The sequence below is a fragment of the Xenopus laevis genome, chromosome 2S, assembly GCF_017654675.1.
Source record: "Xenopus laevis strain J_2021 chromosome 2S, Xenopus_laevis_v10.1, whole genome shotgun sequence".
Taxonomy (NCBI): Eukaryota; Metazoa; Chordata; class Amphibia; order Anura; family Pipidae; genus Xenopus; species Xenopus laevis.
The window spans coordinates 51,336,861-51,354,730 of record NC_054374.1 but is presented as its reverse complement, the minus strand read 5'-3'; the positions used below and the strand labels follow the sequence as shown (position 1 = coordinate 51,354,730).

Below are 17,870 nucleotides of genomic sequence, written 5' to 3'. Positions count from 1 at the left end.
ACAATCTTGGCCAAGCATTCTTGTGCCAATCCTTTCCCAAAACTGGCAGCAAAAATTACATTAGAATTTGGCAAAGCACTTACCAAATCAACTAAGCTAAATTAACCAAAGCATCTGTCTGCAGCTTGATTTATATGTAGTGATGGGTGAATTTATTCATCAGTCAAAAATTTGCAACAATTCCGACGCCGGCAACAATTAAACTCGTCCATTGACTTAATGTGCGTCAAATTGCCGCCAGTGTCGGAATTGTGGCCGCTGTCAAAATTAGCGTTTTGCAAATTTCGCAGGAAATTCTGAAATTCTTCGGCAAATCGAACTTGAGAAATTCACCCAACACTATTTATATGTTGAGAATGTGATTATTGGAATGCAGTCAAATTATCTTTTGGTTGAACCTAGCCCTAGCAATGCAAAAATTTGCCTGTTTTTAGTAGATGCATAGCTCATTGCAGACTACATAAGAAACAGACTTGTGCAGCCACAAAAGCCAAAATTAATCGAAAGACACTAGAAATACATGTATAATCTTAAGTTCTAAGATCTGGGGAATGCAGCAAGAAGACTACAGTCATATAAAAAAGTTTGGGAACTTAGTTGAGCCTCCTTATGCAAATGTAACAGCTTCTAGATGCCTCCTATAGCCTTTGAGTAGTATCTGGATTCTGGATGGTGGTATTTTTGACCATTTGTCCATACAAAATCTCTCCAGATCAGTTAAATTTGATGGCTGCCAAGCATGGACAGCCTGCTTCAAATCATCCCATAGATTTTCGATTATATTCAAGTCGGGGGACTGTGATGGCCATTCCAGAATATTGTACTTTTCCCTCTGCATAAATGCCTTTGTAGATTTCCAAGTGTGTTTAGGGTCATTGTCTTGTTGGAATATCCAACCCCTGCGTAACTTCGACTTTGTGACTGATACTTGAACATTATCTTGAATTCATCCGACCCTCGACTTCAGGGCCCCAGTCCATGAACTAGCCACACAGCCCCATAGCATGATGGAACCTCCACCAAATTTGGCAGTACACTCAAGCATTGAAAAATATACTATCTTGCATAAGTAACACAGTGAATTTATGCATATGAATCTTCACCTATATATTTCTGGTTTGCTATAGGTTAAAAGAACAATAAGAATGAAAACCTTTGGGCTGTACCAACACACTTACCAGGATTTATAATGGAAACTTGTTAATGCAACTGTTTATTAGGACCAAAACAGCTTACAAGCTAAACCTGATTGTCTCATATCATAGATTAAATCAGTGGAGAACATATACCAGACTATATCTCTGTAACGGGCCTTCTCTAAAACCCTAGTGAATACAGCTGAATGGTCTGGTCCCCGCCCCAGTACATTAAGATCTATGGGAGAGGGAAGGGCTCTGTCAGTGTTCTGTAAATGAAAAGTATAATATTCTGTTCTAAAAGTTGATTTCTCCTCTGTATCATGTTGTATGTGCTTTGCTGTAGCTACTGTGTGTTGTGCAGCAACTGTACTGAGTTTGCACTGCAGATTAGCTGAAGTTTATAGTTAGGGATGCCACCTCACTAAATCCCTGCAGAGTACATGGTGCATCCCAAGATGGCTGCTGTATGAGAGATCTGCCTGAGCAGCACTCTTTTACCTGCTGATGAGTTTCTCACCACACTGCAAGGAGATTATTTGTTGACTACGAATGTTTAATGTATTTTGTGTATACTGAATACTCTATAAAAATCATGTAATATGTTTTTCGGGATATCTAGTAATAACTGCCTGTTGTAATTAGGGTTGCCACCTGGCCAGTATTTTACCAGCCTGCCCTGTAAAAATGATGCTTGACCCCAATGTTATTAACAGGGAAAAAATCTAAATATATAGGAAGGCCGGTATTTTTTTCCAAAAAAGGTGGCAACCCTAGTAGGTGGGCTTGCTGTGGCAGTGTGTTTCCTTGCTGTTTTACAAGTATGCTATTTCCTTATTTGTATACTGTTTTATGTCAATTTTGTTACCTCTATACGATCACTGTTCCAGTTATGTTAAAAAGCGAGTGCATTAAGATCTATGGGAGAGGTTGGCTGTGGCCTTGCTGTGTACATGACAGTGGCATTGATCTCTACATCATCTCTTAAACAACTTAGCTTGAAAGGGGTAGCTTAGTTAATAATGAAAATAATAAATTCACTGGTCACCTCAGATCTGAAAAGAAAATGAATGGAGGATCAGGGGGGGCACTTGAACATTTATGCTACTGTGCAAAACATATTTAGCAGTGTGACTGATAACCAGCAGAAACCTAGGAGCTGATGTAAAATATATAAAAATACAAAAGGGAGTGTTTTTAACTCTTTTTTAAAATACATGGTCAACAAAAAAAATCCCTCTCACCAAAAAGAAGAAGCAATCGATGCAAGAGAACAACATTTTACGCAAACATGGAAGCATCATAAATCAGCCACCTAATGTCTAGTATCTGGAGTCATGTAAGAATGCCCAGTGCTTATGGGCATATCAATCATGTGCTGAATGTTTGAGCTTGTATCCACCTGTCTACTACAGACGTCTTGAGCAGCTGCCTTGTCTGCCTTCTGTTACTTGTATGGCTTTCTAAAATACAACGACAGGAAAAACATAAAGTAATTGTTTTTCTATTGAATGCATTTTGGTCAGTGCTGGTTAACCAGTAAGAAAAGAAAAAACAAAATACTATTATTGTAAATAGAATTTACAACATTCCTGTTTTTCCTTCCAGTTTTAGATTTGCAGCGGTGTTGGTTTAGAATAAAATAGATTTTTTTAAAGAAGAAGAAAAGTTATTTATGCACCCCCAAGTGGTTGTATTTACTTTCCTGATACACCGGGGCTGGTGCTCCTATCAGCGGAAAACTGCACAGTTTCAGGGTTCTGCTAGCAAGCACCACCGAGCGATCCTCTTCTTCGCTTTTCAAATTTCCTGGGACAGACACATGCGTGGTAGAACTACTTTTTCATTAAAGTTCCTCTCTACTACTCATGCACAGCCGCGAGCAGAAATAAGAAGAAGCAGGAAGAAGATAGCTCAGTGGTGCTCGCTGGAAGAACCCCGGGCTGTTAAGTAAATACAATCACTTGGGAGTGCCCAGGGTTGCTCCACCAATGAGGTGAGTTGAGGCACTCGTCTCAGGCACCAGTGCCCCCCCCTGGTTGCCAGGGGTGGCAAAAATGCCGCTCCTGGTAACTAAGAGCTGAATTTACGCTTTTCAACACGAAAATTCGGCTCTTCTAGTGCTGAGAGTGCAATTGTGATCTCTGCACTACCGACGTGGACCGTCCCCGACCACTCCATCGCGATGTGGACCACCCCCCGACCACCTCCGGAGATGAAGAGGTGAGTGCCGTGGGGAGGGGTGGGGCGGCAAAAGGAAGGACACCTCAGGAGGCAAAATGACCAGGATCACCCCTGGGAGTGCCTAACTTTTGGCACCTCCAAGTATAAAAAAAACTTTTCTTCTCCTTTAAGCGAATCAGTTCTTGCTTGTACATTTTCAGAAAAATAACTTTTTCAGAACAGAATTTCAGTTTTTTGTCATACTCAAGCATTAAAAGCTCTGCTTACTATCTCCTTTGTACAACATTTGGTTTTTTATTAACATTCCAGAAGCTTTTCCAGAAACCATAACATTCAGAATAAAAAAATGTCTGTTCATTTTCTAAACATGGTGTACTCTGATTGGGTTATTGCAGTGTTTAAGCATTTTTTATATTGTTTTAATAAAACATTACATATTATAGTTTAAGGAATCTGAAAAAAAAATCACTGTTGCCTGCTGAGGCTTACTGGTGATGATTACTTATCAAGATACATTTTCAGAAGGGGTTTTTTACAGTAAGAGCTGTGAAAATGTAGAATTCTCTCCCTGAATCAGTCATACAGGCTGATACATTAGATAGCTTTAAGAAGGGGTTGGATGGCTTTTTAGCAAGTGGGGGAATACAGGGTTATGGAAGATAGCTCATAGTCCAAGTTGATCCAGGGACTAGTCAGGAAGGATTTTTCCCCCTCTGAGGCAAATTGGAGAGGCTTCAAATGGAAGGCTTTGCCTTCCTCTGGATCAACTAGCAGTTAGGCAGGTTAAAAATAGAGCTAAAATGTTGAACTTGATGGACGTGTGTCTTTTTTCAACTTACTATGTTACATGGTAGGTCCTTGGAGATATAAGGCTAAAGCAGTGAAAGTTATGCCAATGATTTGCTGTGTGGCCAAAAATAATATCTTCCACCGACAAAAAGTAATTTTTTTTGCTATGATTATCTCATTTGTTAAACTTACCTCAATTTCAGGCACATTTATAGTAAATCCCTTTGTTAGATATCAGCAACTGTATAAAAGTTCAATAAAAAGCATGTTGCTTAGTTCAGCTCCAGAACATAGTAACAAAGTTAGGTTAAAAAAAGACACAAGTCTATCAAATTCAACCTTTTTACTTTTTTTAACCTGCCAGTTGACCCAGAGGAAGGCAAAAAACCCCATCTGAAGCCTCTCCAATTTGCCCCAGAGAGGGAAAAAGTCCTTCCTGACTCCAAAATTGCAATAGGACTAGTCCTTTGATCAATTTGTACTATGAGCTATCTTCCATAACCCTGTATTCCTTCACTTACTAAAAAGCCATCCAACCCCTTCTTAAAGCTATCTAATGTATCAACCAGTTCAACTAGTTCAGGGAGAGAATGACACATCTTCACAGCTCTCACTGTAAAAAACCCCTTCTGAATATTTAGGCAAAACCTCTTTTCTTCTAATCGGAATGCGTGACCTTGTGTCAGCTACCTACTGGTAAATAAAGCATTAGAGATTATTATATGATCCACTTATATATTTATACATAGTTATATCACCCCTTAAGCGTGAACATCCCCAATTTGTCCAGTCTTTCCTTATAGCTAAGACTTTCCATACCTTTTACCAGCTTAGCTGCCCTTCTCTGCACCCGCTCTAATACAATAATGTCCTGTTTGAGTGATGGGGACCAAAACGGTTCAGCATATTCTAGATGGGTGCCTTACCAGTGCTCTATAAAGTGGAAGAAAGACCCCCTCTATTGAATCTATGCTCCTTTTAATACCTTATTAGCCCTTGATGCTGCTGACTGCCATTGCTTGCTACAGCCAAGTTTATCATCTACAATGACTCCAAGGATGCCACATCCTAGATGGAATTTATTGGTCTGGATAGTTTTGTGTCATCTGCAAACACTGATACATTACTTACAATACCCTCCTCTAAGTCATTAATAAACAAGTTAAATAAAAGTGGACCCAAAACCAAGCCCTGAGGGACGCCACTAAGAACCTTACTCCAAGGAGAGAATGTACCATTAACAACCACCTTCTGTACCTGATCCTGTAGTCAGTTTCCTATCTATGTGCAAACGGCTTCATTAAGCGCAACAGACCTTAGTTTGTGGGGCACGGTATCAAACGTTTTGGCAAAATCCAAACAGATCTATCAGAAGTCTTCTACTATACAGTATATCCAATATAATTCATTGGATCAGTGTAATTGATCTTTTTCCTTTTAATACTTCAGGCTGCTGGTCAGCCATAATACTTGCGTTGGCTTATACAGTTTCCCACAGACCTCAATTTAAGTTAAAGTAAGCACTGTCTCCAAGGGAACATCTATGCTGACAGTGTTTTATGGCTTCTCTCTGTACATGCAATAAGTACATTTAGGGGATTGTTCCGGTTTCTACAATGCAAGATTTTTTTTTATTTTCTAATGTATAATCACAAATATTTACACAGGCTGGAAGCATTTGCAGGCAAAACATTTTCTCTTTTATGCCCAAATAATGGCTGTACATCATTTCTAGCAGCTGGCCAACTCCAGAATGTAGTTTACTGGTTAACTCCTGCCTGTCTGGTTTCCAGTCAGCCACCACCTTGGTCCCTACATCAAACACTGCTGTGACACATTCACAGTATAGTTAGGCCATGGTAAAGGGTGCTCGTACATCTTCTGTCCGCCTCCTCTCTTCTGCCTCTATAATTCTAAGTGGCAGCCTGCCACAGGACATATGAAAACTCTGAGTATTTTTATATCGCCGATGGTGATGTCAGACCTATTGACCCCCCCCCCCCGGTCAGACAATTGGGGGGGGGGGCAATTCTGCACACTACCTTCCCTTAAGTAAATAACCCATACACTGTGCAAAGTAGTTTCATTTGGGGAAAAAGTTTCTATTGACTTCTGTGAAGCTATTGTCACTTTTCAAGCTTGCAGGAAGGAATCCATTTCCTTGTGCTCAAGTGATTCACTCTGCCTCCTGTCTATGCAAATGTTTAAGGCTATGGACACACAGACTGTTGGCAGTGGCTGTTGTCAGCCTGAGTAGTTCCCCTGCTCCATTGATTTGATTTGAATATGATCAGCCTGTGTGAAGTCACACACAGCCTGAGGTCAGCCCAAATAGACAGGCTAAAAACAGCCGCTGACAATAGCCATGTGTTCATAGCCCAATGGCATGGTTTCTACATACTATATGGCACTTGCCTAAAGCAGGAGCAATTACCCTTTACCTTAAAAAGAAAATTAGCATTTACTGCACTGCTGCTTGAAGCTGTTCGCTGTTGATTTAACCTTTGAGTTTGAAGTCACTTCAAATTGTTTTGGGAGGTTTGAGCAAGTACCACATATATAATGTGTACTTTGGTGTGGTTAGGGATAATTATATTAACTAAATATCTTTTTAAACTTTGGCTTCTATATTTTCTTAAAATCATTACTATTACGGTAAGCCATAAGTGAGACTGTTGACATGTGATGAATAGATATGTCAGCTCTCTACATCATGAAACTACTGTACTGTATAATTTCTCCCTTTGTTCATAAAAACCTCACCTGAAAAATCGGTATGATGGCTGCCCCCTTCTTAATGTTGTAAATATCAGATATAGCTGTTAGTTTTGAGAGAAGTGAAACTATGTATACCTATCAGTGACCCCATCTAAAGCAAACTGCACTACCTTAGAATGGATCTTTATTCAGTATTGGGAACTGCAGAGAGTTTCTAAAGGTAAAATGTATAGGCTTATTGCCAAGTCTAAAAATACTAGACACATTCCAGTGACAAGTCCTCTGATTGTTTAATACAGTGCTCAGGGGTCAGTTAATGTCATCATCGCTCCCATAGCTGAGGCTGTACGTAAGCAAATTGCAGAGATGGTTTTTATGAACAACACTGTTTTCTCATACTTTTTCTGTAAGGCAAATTAACTGTTTGTTCTGAGCACAATATTACCTTCTTTCAGAATTAAAATGTATCGCCTCTATTAAAGTGTATTAACAGTTATGTTGTGTTTTTAGAATGAACATTTTCCAAAAACATATGCAAGGTACTGTTCTACGTATATAATTCATGTGATTTAGTTGTATAATCACATTTACTTTACAGTGCTATGCAATATGTTGGCGCTATATAAATACATGTTAATAATAATAATACTGTCTTATTATAAAAATCAGTATTGAAGAACAATTTGTTTAAATAAGGCATTACTGTATTTTGGACCTGTCTGTATAATGTGTTTCCAGATAACTGATCCTCCATCTGTATCAAGCAACAATAATAAACTTTATTCTCAGCTATGTATTGATGGTAACAGATGGTATATTATTAGTATAGTACAGGTATAGGATCCCTTATCCGGAAACCCCATAGACGCCATTTTATCCTGATGTGGAAATTTTTCATATTTCGCCATATGGCCGCCACCGATGCGGGATAAGCGTCTTTACGACCGACATTTGCACAGTCGCCCGATCATTCCGGTTGCCATCCGATTTGTGTTCATCAGGCATGACTGCAGCATGCCGGGTGTGGCGCCGGTTGGGATTGAGGAATACGGACCACTGAACAAAGGTGTACTTTTACAAGATCAGTACAAGCCATGCTAAGATCACTGTGTCTGTGTATATGTATATTACCGGGGGAAGTGCCTTTTGTCCTGGTGTCTTTTGTTTGCCTAGGGAAGTCTACCTTTCCCCCCCCCTCTTCTATGGACATGTGTCTGTGTGCTGGTTCCACCAATTGATTCATAGCATAACATGCTCATTGATTGGATATATTGTAAGACCACCTTTTGTCTTAGTGTATAATAAACCACTGGCCATTGTAGAAGGAGGCAGAATACTGGACCCCAGCTGAGAACGACTGCTGTGACGTTATTTCCGGGGGATTGCGGAACATCACCACATGATACATCAAGGTTTCCGGATCGATTGTCCATTAAGACAAAATATCATTTAAATCTACTACAACAGATGGCGAGTCTATGGAAGGAGGTTCAATTTTTCCCTTAATTTCAGCAGAATTAAAAGGGGCCATATCTTATTTCGGGCAGCAAAAAAGGCCAGCATTGAGGTAAGACCTTTTTGTTTTGATACTCTCAGATACTCAGAAAGTTTTTGCTGTCTGCAAATTGATTTGTGGTCTCTAGGCTGCTGGAATCAGGTAAAAATCTACCAAAAGAACCTTTTGGGTGTATGTGTGGTGTTTTTCAGTATTAACTGCCCAGGTACTGGTTGGGGCATATCTGCATAACTGCTGTGGGGTTTTATTTATTTATTTATTTTTTAACCATAAGGGACTGTTATTGCACCCTGCTGGAGGATCAGTAAGTGGTTCAGACCAGTGGAGGGAGTTTCTGTGTATGCCGGGTGGTTGTAGGATAATCTTGTAGCAGGCAGATATGGCCAACAGTATCTAGAGGGGATTTAGAATAATTGTTTTTTCATTTCTGTTCGTTTTCTGTCTGTCTACTAAGTGGTGTTTGTTTTAAAATTGCGTCTCTATAGGTTTCATCCTTGAGAAAATCTTTTGTTTGGGAGGATTGTATTGCTTTTATTATTACAAGTTTCAATATTGGAGGTTGGGTAACAATCCAACCAATCTGAATTACAAACCAAGTTTCTAGCCCTTGCTGAGCGCTGAACAGGGGGAAGCCTACGCCATTTTGAAATAGCACATGTGCCAGTGGCCATTTTGTCTTTGTCTTTAAGCACATGTGCCAGCAGCCATGTTGTCTTAGTTTTTTGAAAATGTATATTGGGCTATTGGTAGAAGGCACATCCCCTGCATATAACCCTAACAGTTGTTTTATTGTATATAATAGATTTTCATCTTTACATTTCATAACAGCAAAGTTCTCTTTGAACTTTTTGGAACATTTTTTTACATGTTTGTTATACCTCTCTGCTGTTCCCTGCAGTCTATTGACTGCTACTTCCTCCAGGATAGGGTGAGCTTTGTTCTCTTTTCTCTTCCCCTCGAGGTCCATCTTAAGGGTGGAAGGTGTCCATGGTTCATACCAAAGCCCGGGGGTGGAGTTCGTGGGGAAATTATTGAGGACTGTTCCCTTTCTTGTTCGCTTTCTTGACTTTTCGTCACTGAGTGACCAGGTGTCCGCGGTTCGTACCGGAAGCTTGGGGGACAGAATTTGGGGAGGTGAACTGGGGAGGGGTTTCTCTGTTTCAATCTGTTTTTCTAGCCACTTTCTCTCAAAACCTATTGGCCTGACTGGGGTGACCAGGTGTCCGTGGTTCGTACCGGAATCCCTAGGAAGGTTCAATTATATCTCCCTTCCTGTCGCTCCCTCTCACTTGCTGTCAACACTCCAGGCATTGGGTACTCATCCTGTAGTCAGGGCGCTGTTTTGAGCCAATTTAGCACGAGGGATAAGGAAGGTATCTGTGGTTCGTACCTGTCCGGATCCCTCGGTGCTGATCCTTCTCTCTGAGTGGGCTACGGTGGATAATGTCCGTGGTTTGTATTTGAAGCCCTAGAGCTACTCAGAGGACAAACAGGTAAGGATCGACGGCAGTCTGTGCGGTGGACGTAGACACTGTACTTGGACGCATCTACTTGGAAAAAGCTTGAGACTCGAGTATTGGTGTAGGGAAATCTAGGGAACAGAAGGGTACCACTTCTGAGTTCAGGACGGCTCAGCAGCACATGAAATCCACATATGGAGGAGGGACTGTTAAGCCACTCAAAGATTGGCACAAATGGTCTTCAGGTTTAGAATGGTCCATCCCTAAGGAGGGGACGTTTGAGGTCTGGATCTGGGAAAAGTTTGTCCGTGAGTTCCACTCCAGACTCCAAACACATGGGTCTTTAGAGAAGGCCAATTTGTGGTTACAGGAATCTACCAAGCCTTAGCAGCAGGGCATTCAAAAGTCTCAGACAGTAAGGTTAAACATAATCATGTACTCCCGTCCAGCCAGAACTGCAGAAAGCAATAATGATAAGGACGAGACAGAGCTGCAAACAGGTTTAAATTTGCTGGCAACACAGGTCATCTCAACAGCCTCAGCTCATCTGTCTCCATCACCATCCCCACATCCGGAATCCGCATAAGATGCCTCTGACAAAACGGATTACTGCCGCCTTGGAAAATCCGATTTGGTCATCTTATGTGAAGCCAGAGGTATCTCTATAATAGACAAATCCAAATTAGAATGCATAGAGACCTTGGAAAGGGATGACTTCCAACAGGGCCCTGAGGGGCATTACGGGCGCTACGGGGGGGGGGGCAAGGAATTCTGTAAGCAACTGACAGACAAAATGCCCACTATGTATAGTGTTGTGTCCCCATTCCAGTTTATGACAGCGATCCAGGGCCCAGATAAGGACGCCTCGGTCTATTGGTGGAAGTTAAAACAAGGGGTAACAGATGCAGGGTTTGAGCCAGGTCCAGATGCCCTTGAGAACACCCAGCCAGTATCGCCCATACATCTAATGTTAAAGGCTAAATTTCTGGCTGGATTGGTGCCTAAGCTAAGAGATAGGCTACTGGTTGCACGACCATAGGCCCATTCTATGAGTTCCCACTCCCTTATGGCAACAATCCAGGCCATAGAACTGGACCTGCATGCCAGGAAAGAGGCCAAGTCGGCCAAAATCATGGCAGCTCTTGAGCTAATAGCCCAGGACCACCATCCCTATACTAGGAAAAAGAAACTCACCAAACGTACTAATATAACTTGTTTTAATCGCGATCAAAAAGGACATTTAGCGCGCCACTGTCCAGAAAATGAGGACAAGAAAGAACAAATTCTCCTAGTCCTTATAAAGTTGTTCCTGACCAGCCTTACGCACATAACCCAAACCCGGGGAAATCTTACCGTAGAACGCAGGGCCCCCCGGGAACCTACCCTTTCATACCAGACCCTGAAACCGTTAAAACCATCGGAGCTGCTACACAGTCCCATAGCTTCGCCCACTTGGGGAAAGGCAAACCGGTGTCGGCCCATGTCAATCTATTTCTTGAGGAATTGCCATATCCTCTGTCCTGCCTCATCGACACCGGCGCAGCCAGGACTGTTCTAAAAACACAAGATCTAAAAGGCAGGATTCCACTCTCTGGCAACACAACCCCCACCATTGGACTTACAGGTCATCCAGTGACTCTTAGGGAGACGAAACCATTGTCCTGCAGGTTAGGTCAACACACCGAAGCAGTCAGATCTCTATTAGTTTCAGATGATGTCCCTATCAACCTATTGGGAGCAGACATTCTGTCGGAGATTCAGGCCAACATCACTTATACCCCAGAGGGTGTTGTGGTAACTAGTGCACTCACAGACAAGTTGCTGTGTGCAGTGGTGGCAGTCCTGTATACTGGAGAAACTGGTACACATTTTTCCCTGGATGTACTAGCTGAGGTAGACCCTAAGGTTTTGGCGGTTGACAAATACGATGTCAGCTTGCTGCCAGTACCTCCAGCCACTATACGGATTGCCCCCGGTTGCGTGCTACCAAATTTGCCACAGTATCCTCTGAGTATAGCGCAGATGGACAGTCTCAAGATCCAGATTGATAGATATCTCCAAATCGGGGTCTTAACCCCAACACAATCACCCTGTAATACACATTTATTTCCAGTGGCAAAAAAATCAGCCAAGGGTCAGGAAGTCACTTACCGAATGGTCCATGATCTCAGAGCCATTAACAAAATCATAGTCAGTGATGCCCCGTTAGTGCCTAATACTCACACATTACTTGCGTCCATCCCTCCTGAAGCTTCGTACTTTAGTGTTATTGACTTGTCTAATGCCTTCTTTTCTATTCCACTAGATCCACAGTGTCAATACATCTTTGCTTTTTCGTTCCAGGGAAGACAGCTGACATGGACCCGGTTACCACAGGGGTCCATGACTAGCCCATCGGAATATAGTTGCAAGCTAAAGGTGGTATTAGACCAGAGGATCCGGAGGTCGCACTGTTACAATATGTGGACAATCTATTAGTTTGTTGCCCAGACAAGGATTCATGCTATAGACACACTATCTCGCTACTGAACCATCTGGCATCCACTGGGAATAAGGCTAGCAAGGAAAAATTGCAGTTTTGTAAGGAGAAAGTTATTTTTCTAGGCCACTATATCTCAAAAGGGCCCGACAACTGACACAACGGATACAGACTCTCAAAGACTTCACCCGAACTCGTAATGCCCGACAGTTGAGAGCCCTTCTAAGTCTGATCAATTACAGCAGAGATTGGATCCCTAATATTTCATTCAGAATGGGCCCTCTCTATACGTTACCCTCTCAGACACCATTTTAACTAACTGACGAACACTGGTCAACCCTCCAGGATCTGATCCAGGAACTCTCCAGGGCACAAGGTCTTCCCAGCTATGACCTACCCTTTTATCTCTTTTGTCACGAAAGCAAAGGGCATGCCACTGGGGTACTGACCCAATTACATGGATCCAGGTATAGACCCATCATGTACAGTTCCACTGAATTGGATCCAGTCATCAAAGGTTCACCTGGGTGCGTCCGAGCTCCCCCCGCCTGTGCTGTGTTATTACAGAAAGTTGGTGACATAGTTTTAGATTCCCCTCTAACCCTTCTCATCCCACACTCTGTCCAAGAGATTCTTAACCAGGTCCAGACCAAACATCTTTCAGCAGCACGTCTAACCAAATATGAAGTGACTCCTTACCGATGTACAAGACGATTTACAATCCTCAATCCCGCATCTCTTCTCCTGACCCATTCTAACTCGGTAGAAGAGGGGGGGATGAAGGGATTGTGACTGACTCTAACCCAACCATGACAGAACCAACAGACAATCACAACTGTCTTGAACTCATGGAACCCGAGACAGAAGCAGTACAACATCCACCTCCCTTAACGTGACGGGTGGATCCACGCCAGCCACTGCAAGAAGCTGCTGGACTATCAAGTGCAATGATCAGGTTCATTGTTTCTATATACACTTGTTGTTTAATGTATTTTGGATACTGTTATGAGGAGTCACATTTACAATTAGCAAAGACAGCAAATAGGTCCAACTGCTCGGTGTGCTCCAAACCCCCTCCGAGCCAGAGCATCCCGGCGATGGCGGCAGTACATGCCCTTTATGACATCAGGGTGGGCATGAGAAAATTTAGTCCTTCAGGTAGATCAGCGGAACGCCATCTGTCCATAGAATTTAATCAGACATTCTTAGATGGTAATGTCACCTATGGTCTTGATGTCAGCCCCGAGGCATGTACTAGACTTAGCAGTTCCGTGTGGGTATCCGGTCAATTAGGCCAGCCCGGGATTTGTTTTAATATCAGCTCTGGTTTTGGAGCCAAGTCCCTGATCGACCATAGAATCGCTGACGGTAACAACCTAACCACCAGACATGATTATGTCTGCTGGGGGGGAGGGTGTGACATTCAGGAGGGTGCAGCCATCCCATTATCCATCCAGTTGTTGCGCAATGCCCGTAACCGTAACCCCAATGACCTTTGTGTCTCATTAACTGGGCCCTATTACTTTTTGTGTGGCCAGGCTGCCTATAGAGTCTTTCCCCCCGAATACTAGAGGGTCATGCTCCCTAGTAGGGTTAGTCCCTGCCTCCTACATCCAACGGTCACAAGGACCTGATGGTGCAGAGGAGGGTGAGTGTGAGAAGAAGGACCAGGAGAGAGCTATTCTCCGCAGGGGACCGTGACCGGATGGGGTATAGAACTTATGAAGCGCTAAATAGTTTTTCCATCATAATGGACGAGACAGTCGAAGCCATGAGAGAAATTTCTTCTAAACAACGACAGCTGAAGACCCTTATGCTTCAGGAGAAAAGGGCTCTCGACTATCTTTTAGCATCAAAAGGGGGTTTCTGTGAGTTTATCGGGGAGGATTGCTGTACCTGGGTGGAAGATACTGGGGACAAGGTTCAGGCCCATCTTGACAAGGTGAAAGCATTACAGGGACAAGCACGCGCTATTGCAGAGGAGGGTTGGAACCCCTTTAAAGGTTTAGGGGGCTTCGGTGATATGTTGTTTTCTATTGGATCATGGCTTAAAGAAGTTGGAGTGTATGTCCTGATGCTGCTCTGCTTTCTTTTCCTCCTCTATGTGACAGCGAGAATGTTTGGTGAACCAAGTTGCAAAGAGCTGTGCAGAGGACCATGTGATGATTCCTTAAAGAGCCATCGCCTGAAGCATCCGGAACCCTTTACTTCAGGAAGATCAGCACAGGAAAAACCACCACCTTTTTTTAACACAAACTATGGACTGATCCCTAAAAGAACCGACTTCTTCCCTTCTTGGAAACTTTTTTTGGGCTGTTCTTCTCAAAGAAGACATAACCAGAAACCTTGTATGATGACATCACCTCCCTGAAGGCCAGTCTGGACCTCATGATCAAGCTATAGCTTCATTGAACTTATGTTAAACAAGGAGGTATGCTGCCCATTTAAGTTGTATGAGATCTATGCCCATACATACTATACTAAGGGGGTGATTTATCAACATTCACAATTGAATTCAAATTATGCATTAAAAACTCGAATGTACAAATGTAAAATTTGCTGTACTATACTGTGGTTATTTTTCAGGAATTCAATCACATTTTTTATACAGGTATTTGGATTTTTTCTATTAGATAAACATTCAAATTATTTAAAAGTTTTAGTTTAAGTGAAACAGAATAAACATCTAACCTCTTAACCTCAATTTTTTTTCTTAATAGGCCCTCGCTAAGAAGTTATTCTGGCTATCAGCAGGTATTCACAATCAGAAGCAACATGATAAAAAGCATTTTACATGGCCTCTTGTATGATTTACTCCAGGAGTTTTAGCAAAACTTTGCTTTTTTTTTGTTCCTAAATATCAAAGGAACATGCTGAACTACTCTGACATGATAATAACAGTGTACTTGGAGTTGATTTTGCTACACAGTCAAAAAGCAAAAAATTTCATCTGCTCACAAATCAAAAACAATGCAGATAAACAAAAATTACTGGTTGTACACGGAGTCGGTTAAACCTGGCATTCTTGTCCTGAGCATCTGTCAGAGACGAGTATTTACAGTTAACACATAATGACAAGTTCCAGTCTAGTCCATCAAACTGACAGACTTGAATAGAGCATTTGAGAATGTAATGATAAAATACTAGCTTTCCCAATACATGTGCTTCTTTACCATCTAATATCAAATTCCATACGTAAATGCAAGGTTCAAGTGGAGTTGCCGTTTTCATGCCAATGACCCTAAGCCAGTGTCTGTTGTACTTAATTCAAGTCCCAGTTGGAGGTGACACCTTTGTTTAGGGCCACCCTTAGTTCATAACAAGCTTACAGTTATTCAGCCACTATACAGTGATAATATATTTACCCTCAAAACATACTAGTATACCTTCAGACTGAGTTTTCGGGTGTATCTAGCAGAGCAAATACTGTAGGCATTCTCACTAAATCTCACACGGCCTGGCCTTCAGTCTTGTTGCCTATGCTAAAGACGCACAGACAGCCAAACAGGCATCTTGCCTCTTCAGATTTCTTGTGATTACATTTTTTGTTTTACAGATTGTTTTAAATATTAAACTGGTTAATATGATACATGCAGCAGAAAATCTGACACTTTTAAGAAAAAAAAAACAATCTTTTTCCAGGATATAAAGACAACCTTATACAATATATGAACACATTGATTTGTTTCCTTATGATTTCTGAGCACAACTGCTTCACACTTACGTTGTCTTCCAAACTTCACCTCCAGATTAGTAGATGGCTAACCTTCCCTACTATATTCCAAAATTATACATACATAGGGCTAATGTGATAAACAGGATAAATCTGTGAACAACGTTGCACAAGTTAAAAATCACTAACATTTCACCCAGCAAGCCTGACAATGAAGGATAAGCGAGTCCAAACCAACATAACAAGACCTGACATCCCAACAGATTTCCTTTTTAATCACCTCAGGCCAGTTTTATGTCTGATTACTGTCTGATGTCGGATTACTGCTGATGACTTACATTGTATTCCAAGCTTCACCTCCTTTGGGCTTATATTTTTTCACTGCCAACAGCTTGCTAATTGTAACACAAATAGGGTTGCCACCTTTTCTGGAAAAAATAACGTCTTTGCTATATTTTATGGTTTTTGAATATTAATAACATTGGAATTAAGCAGCATTTTTACCAGTAAGGCTGGTGAAATACTTTTCATTAACCGAGCAATCACATACAAACTCTGCATCACTATAACACTGACATACACTTAGGGGCCCATTTACTTAGCTTGAGTGAAAGAACAGAATAAAAAACTTTGAATTTCGAATGTTTTTTTGGCTACTTCGACCATCAAATTGGCTACTTCCAAACGAACGATTCAAACTAAAAATCGTTCGAATATTCAACTATTCGATAATCGAAGTACTGTCTATTTAAAAAAAACTTCGACCCTCTACTTCGCCACCTAAAACCTACCGAGGTGCAATTTTAGCCTATGGGGAAGGTCCCCAAAGGCTTCCTGGCAATTTTTTGGACGATTTTTCATTTGATCGAACTATTTGCGGTAGATCCTTCGACTTCGATATTCAAAGTCGAAGGATTTATATTCGCCAGTCGAATGTTGAGGGTTAATTAACCCTCGATATTCGACCCTATGTAAATCTGCCCCTTAGTTTTTACAATTATAACATGTTGTTTGCAAATACATTATTGGTTAGTACTGTATAAAGTCTCTTTAACTGAAGCAAATAATCAAAACTTGACAATTAAAGATTTGCTAAATTGAAGCATGCAATCTTTTAATATCACTTTATTTAATATAATTACAGTTTTGTAAGGTGTGAAGTCTACATTTCCTATTTCAAAATGTTTATTATGTCAGATGTAATAATATTCATTTAAGTTTCAGAATGCTGTGAGATATGTGATCCTATATAATCCATTTTAGCATGTGTGTAAGAAAAATAATATCTGATGAAGTGAAGAGGTGTTTCCATTTGGAGGGGTCATTTCACCACAAACTGATGGTACAAGTGGTACAATAGATCACTTAAATTATTACATAAGTTGTTCCAATTTGTGGTATTTTGATATTTCACAGCTAGAATGTAAGGTCTAAATCTGGAAAGTTAATAAACTCACCCTGCATTATACAAAACTACTTTTATGAGAGGTTTTTCCCTGACCCTGGACCATATTTCCATATAAGTATTCTATGAGACACTTAGCAGGACTTATATTGGGTCCAAATAGGTGGTTAAGACGGTTAACAAATATTAGGGGTTTTGCCCAATTGGACTACCAAAGTCATGGGCTAAATCAGGTTGATCCAGTGAGGACCCTGGGTGACTAGATTTTTTTGCCCAGTATGACTGATTAAATTTCAAATGGGACCATATTGGTCTAGAACACTGTCCCAGAGGAACAGGGGGACCACAAGGCCCTAATTAGAAAGCAATTTCAACATATATTGGTAAAAAGGTCAACCTCTGGATATATTAAGGGGCCCTAAAATAAATTTGCTGTAGGGCCCAGTAACATGTAGTTATTCCACTGGTTACACCTATAGCGACCATTCACTAGGAAGCAATTACTAGTCA

At 41.3% G+C, this 17,870-nt stretch overlaps 2 protein-coding genes across 6 annotated transcripts in view; one reads left to right on the top strand and one right to left on the bottom strand.

Moving 5' to 3' along the window:
- Window positions 1-17,870, bottom strand: part of mid1.S (midline 1 S homeolog) — a 161,395-nt gene that overhangs the window by 55,712 nt on the left and 87,813 nt on the right. The gene's annotated exons all lie outside the window — the stretch shown is intronic.
- On the top strand, window positions 8,158-14,678 carry LOC108709430. 3 transcript variants are annotated; one of them, XM_018249237.2, is made up of 3 exons: window positions 8,158-8,394; window positions 12,147-12,749; window positions 12,791-14,678. In XM_018249237.2, the coding sequence occupies exon 3, from the start codon at window positions 13,916-13,918 to the stop codon at window positions 14,651-14,653; it is 738 nt and encodes a 245-aa protein (XP_018104726.1). In that variant the 5' UTR covers window positions 8,158-8,394; window positions 12,147-12,749; window positions 12,791-13,915; the 3' UTR covers window positions 14,654-14,678. The 3 variants fall into 3 exon arrangements, with proteins under 3 accessions (XP_018104726.1, XP_041439703.1, XP_041439704.1); XM_041583769.1 differs by having other exon boundaries at window positions 12,147-14,678; XM_041583770.1 differs by having other exon boundaries at window positions 8,204-8,239; window positions 12,147-14,678.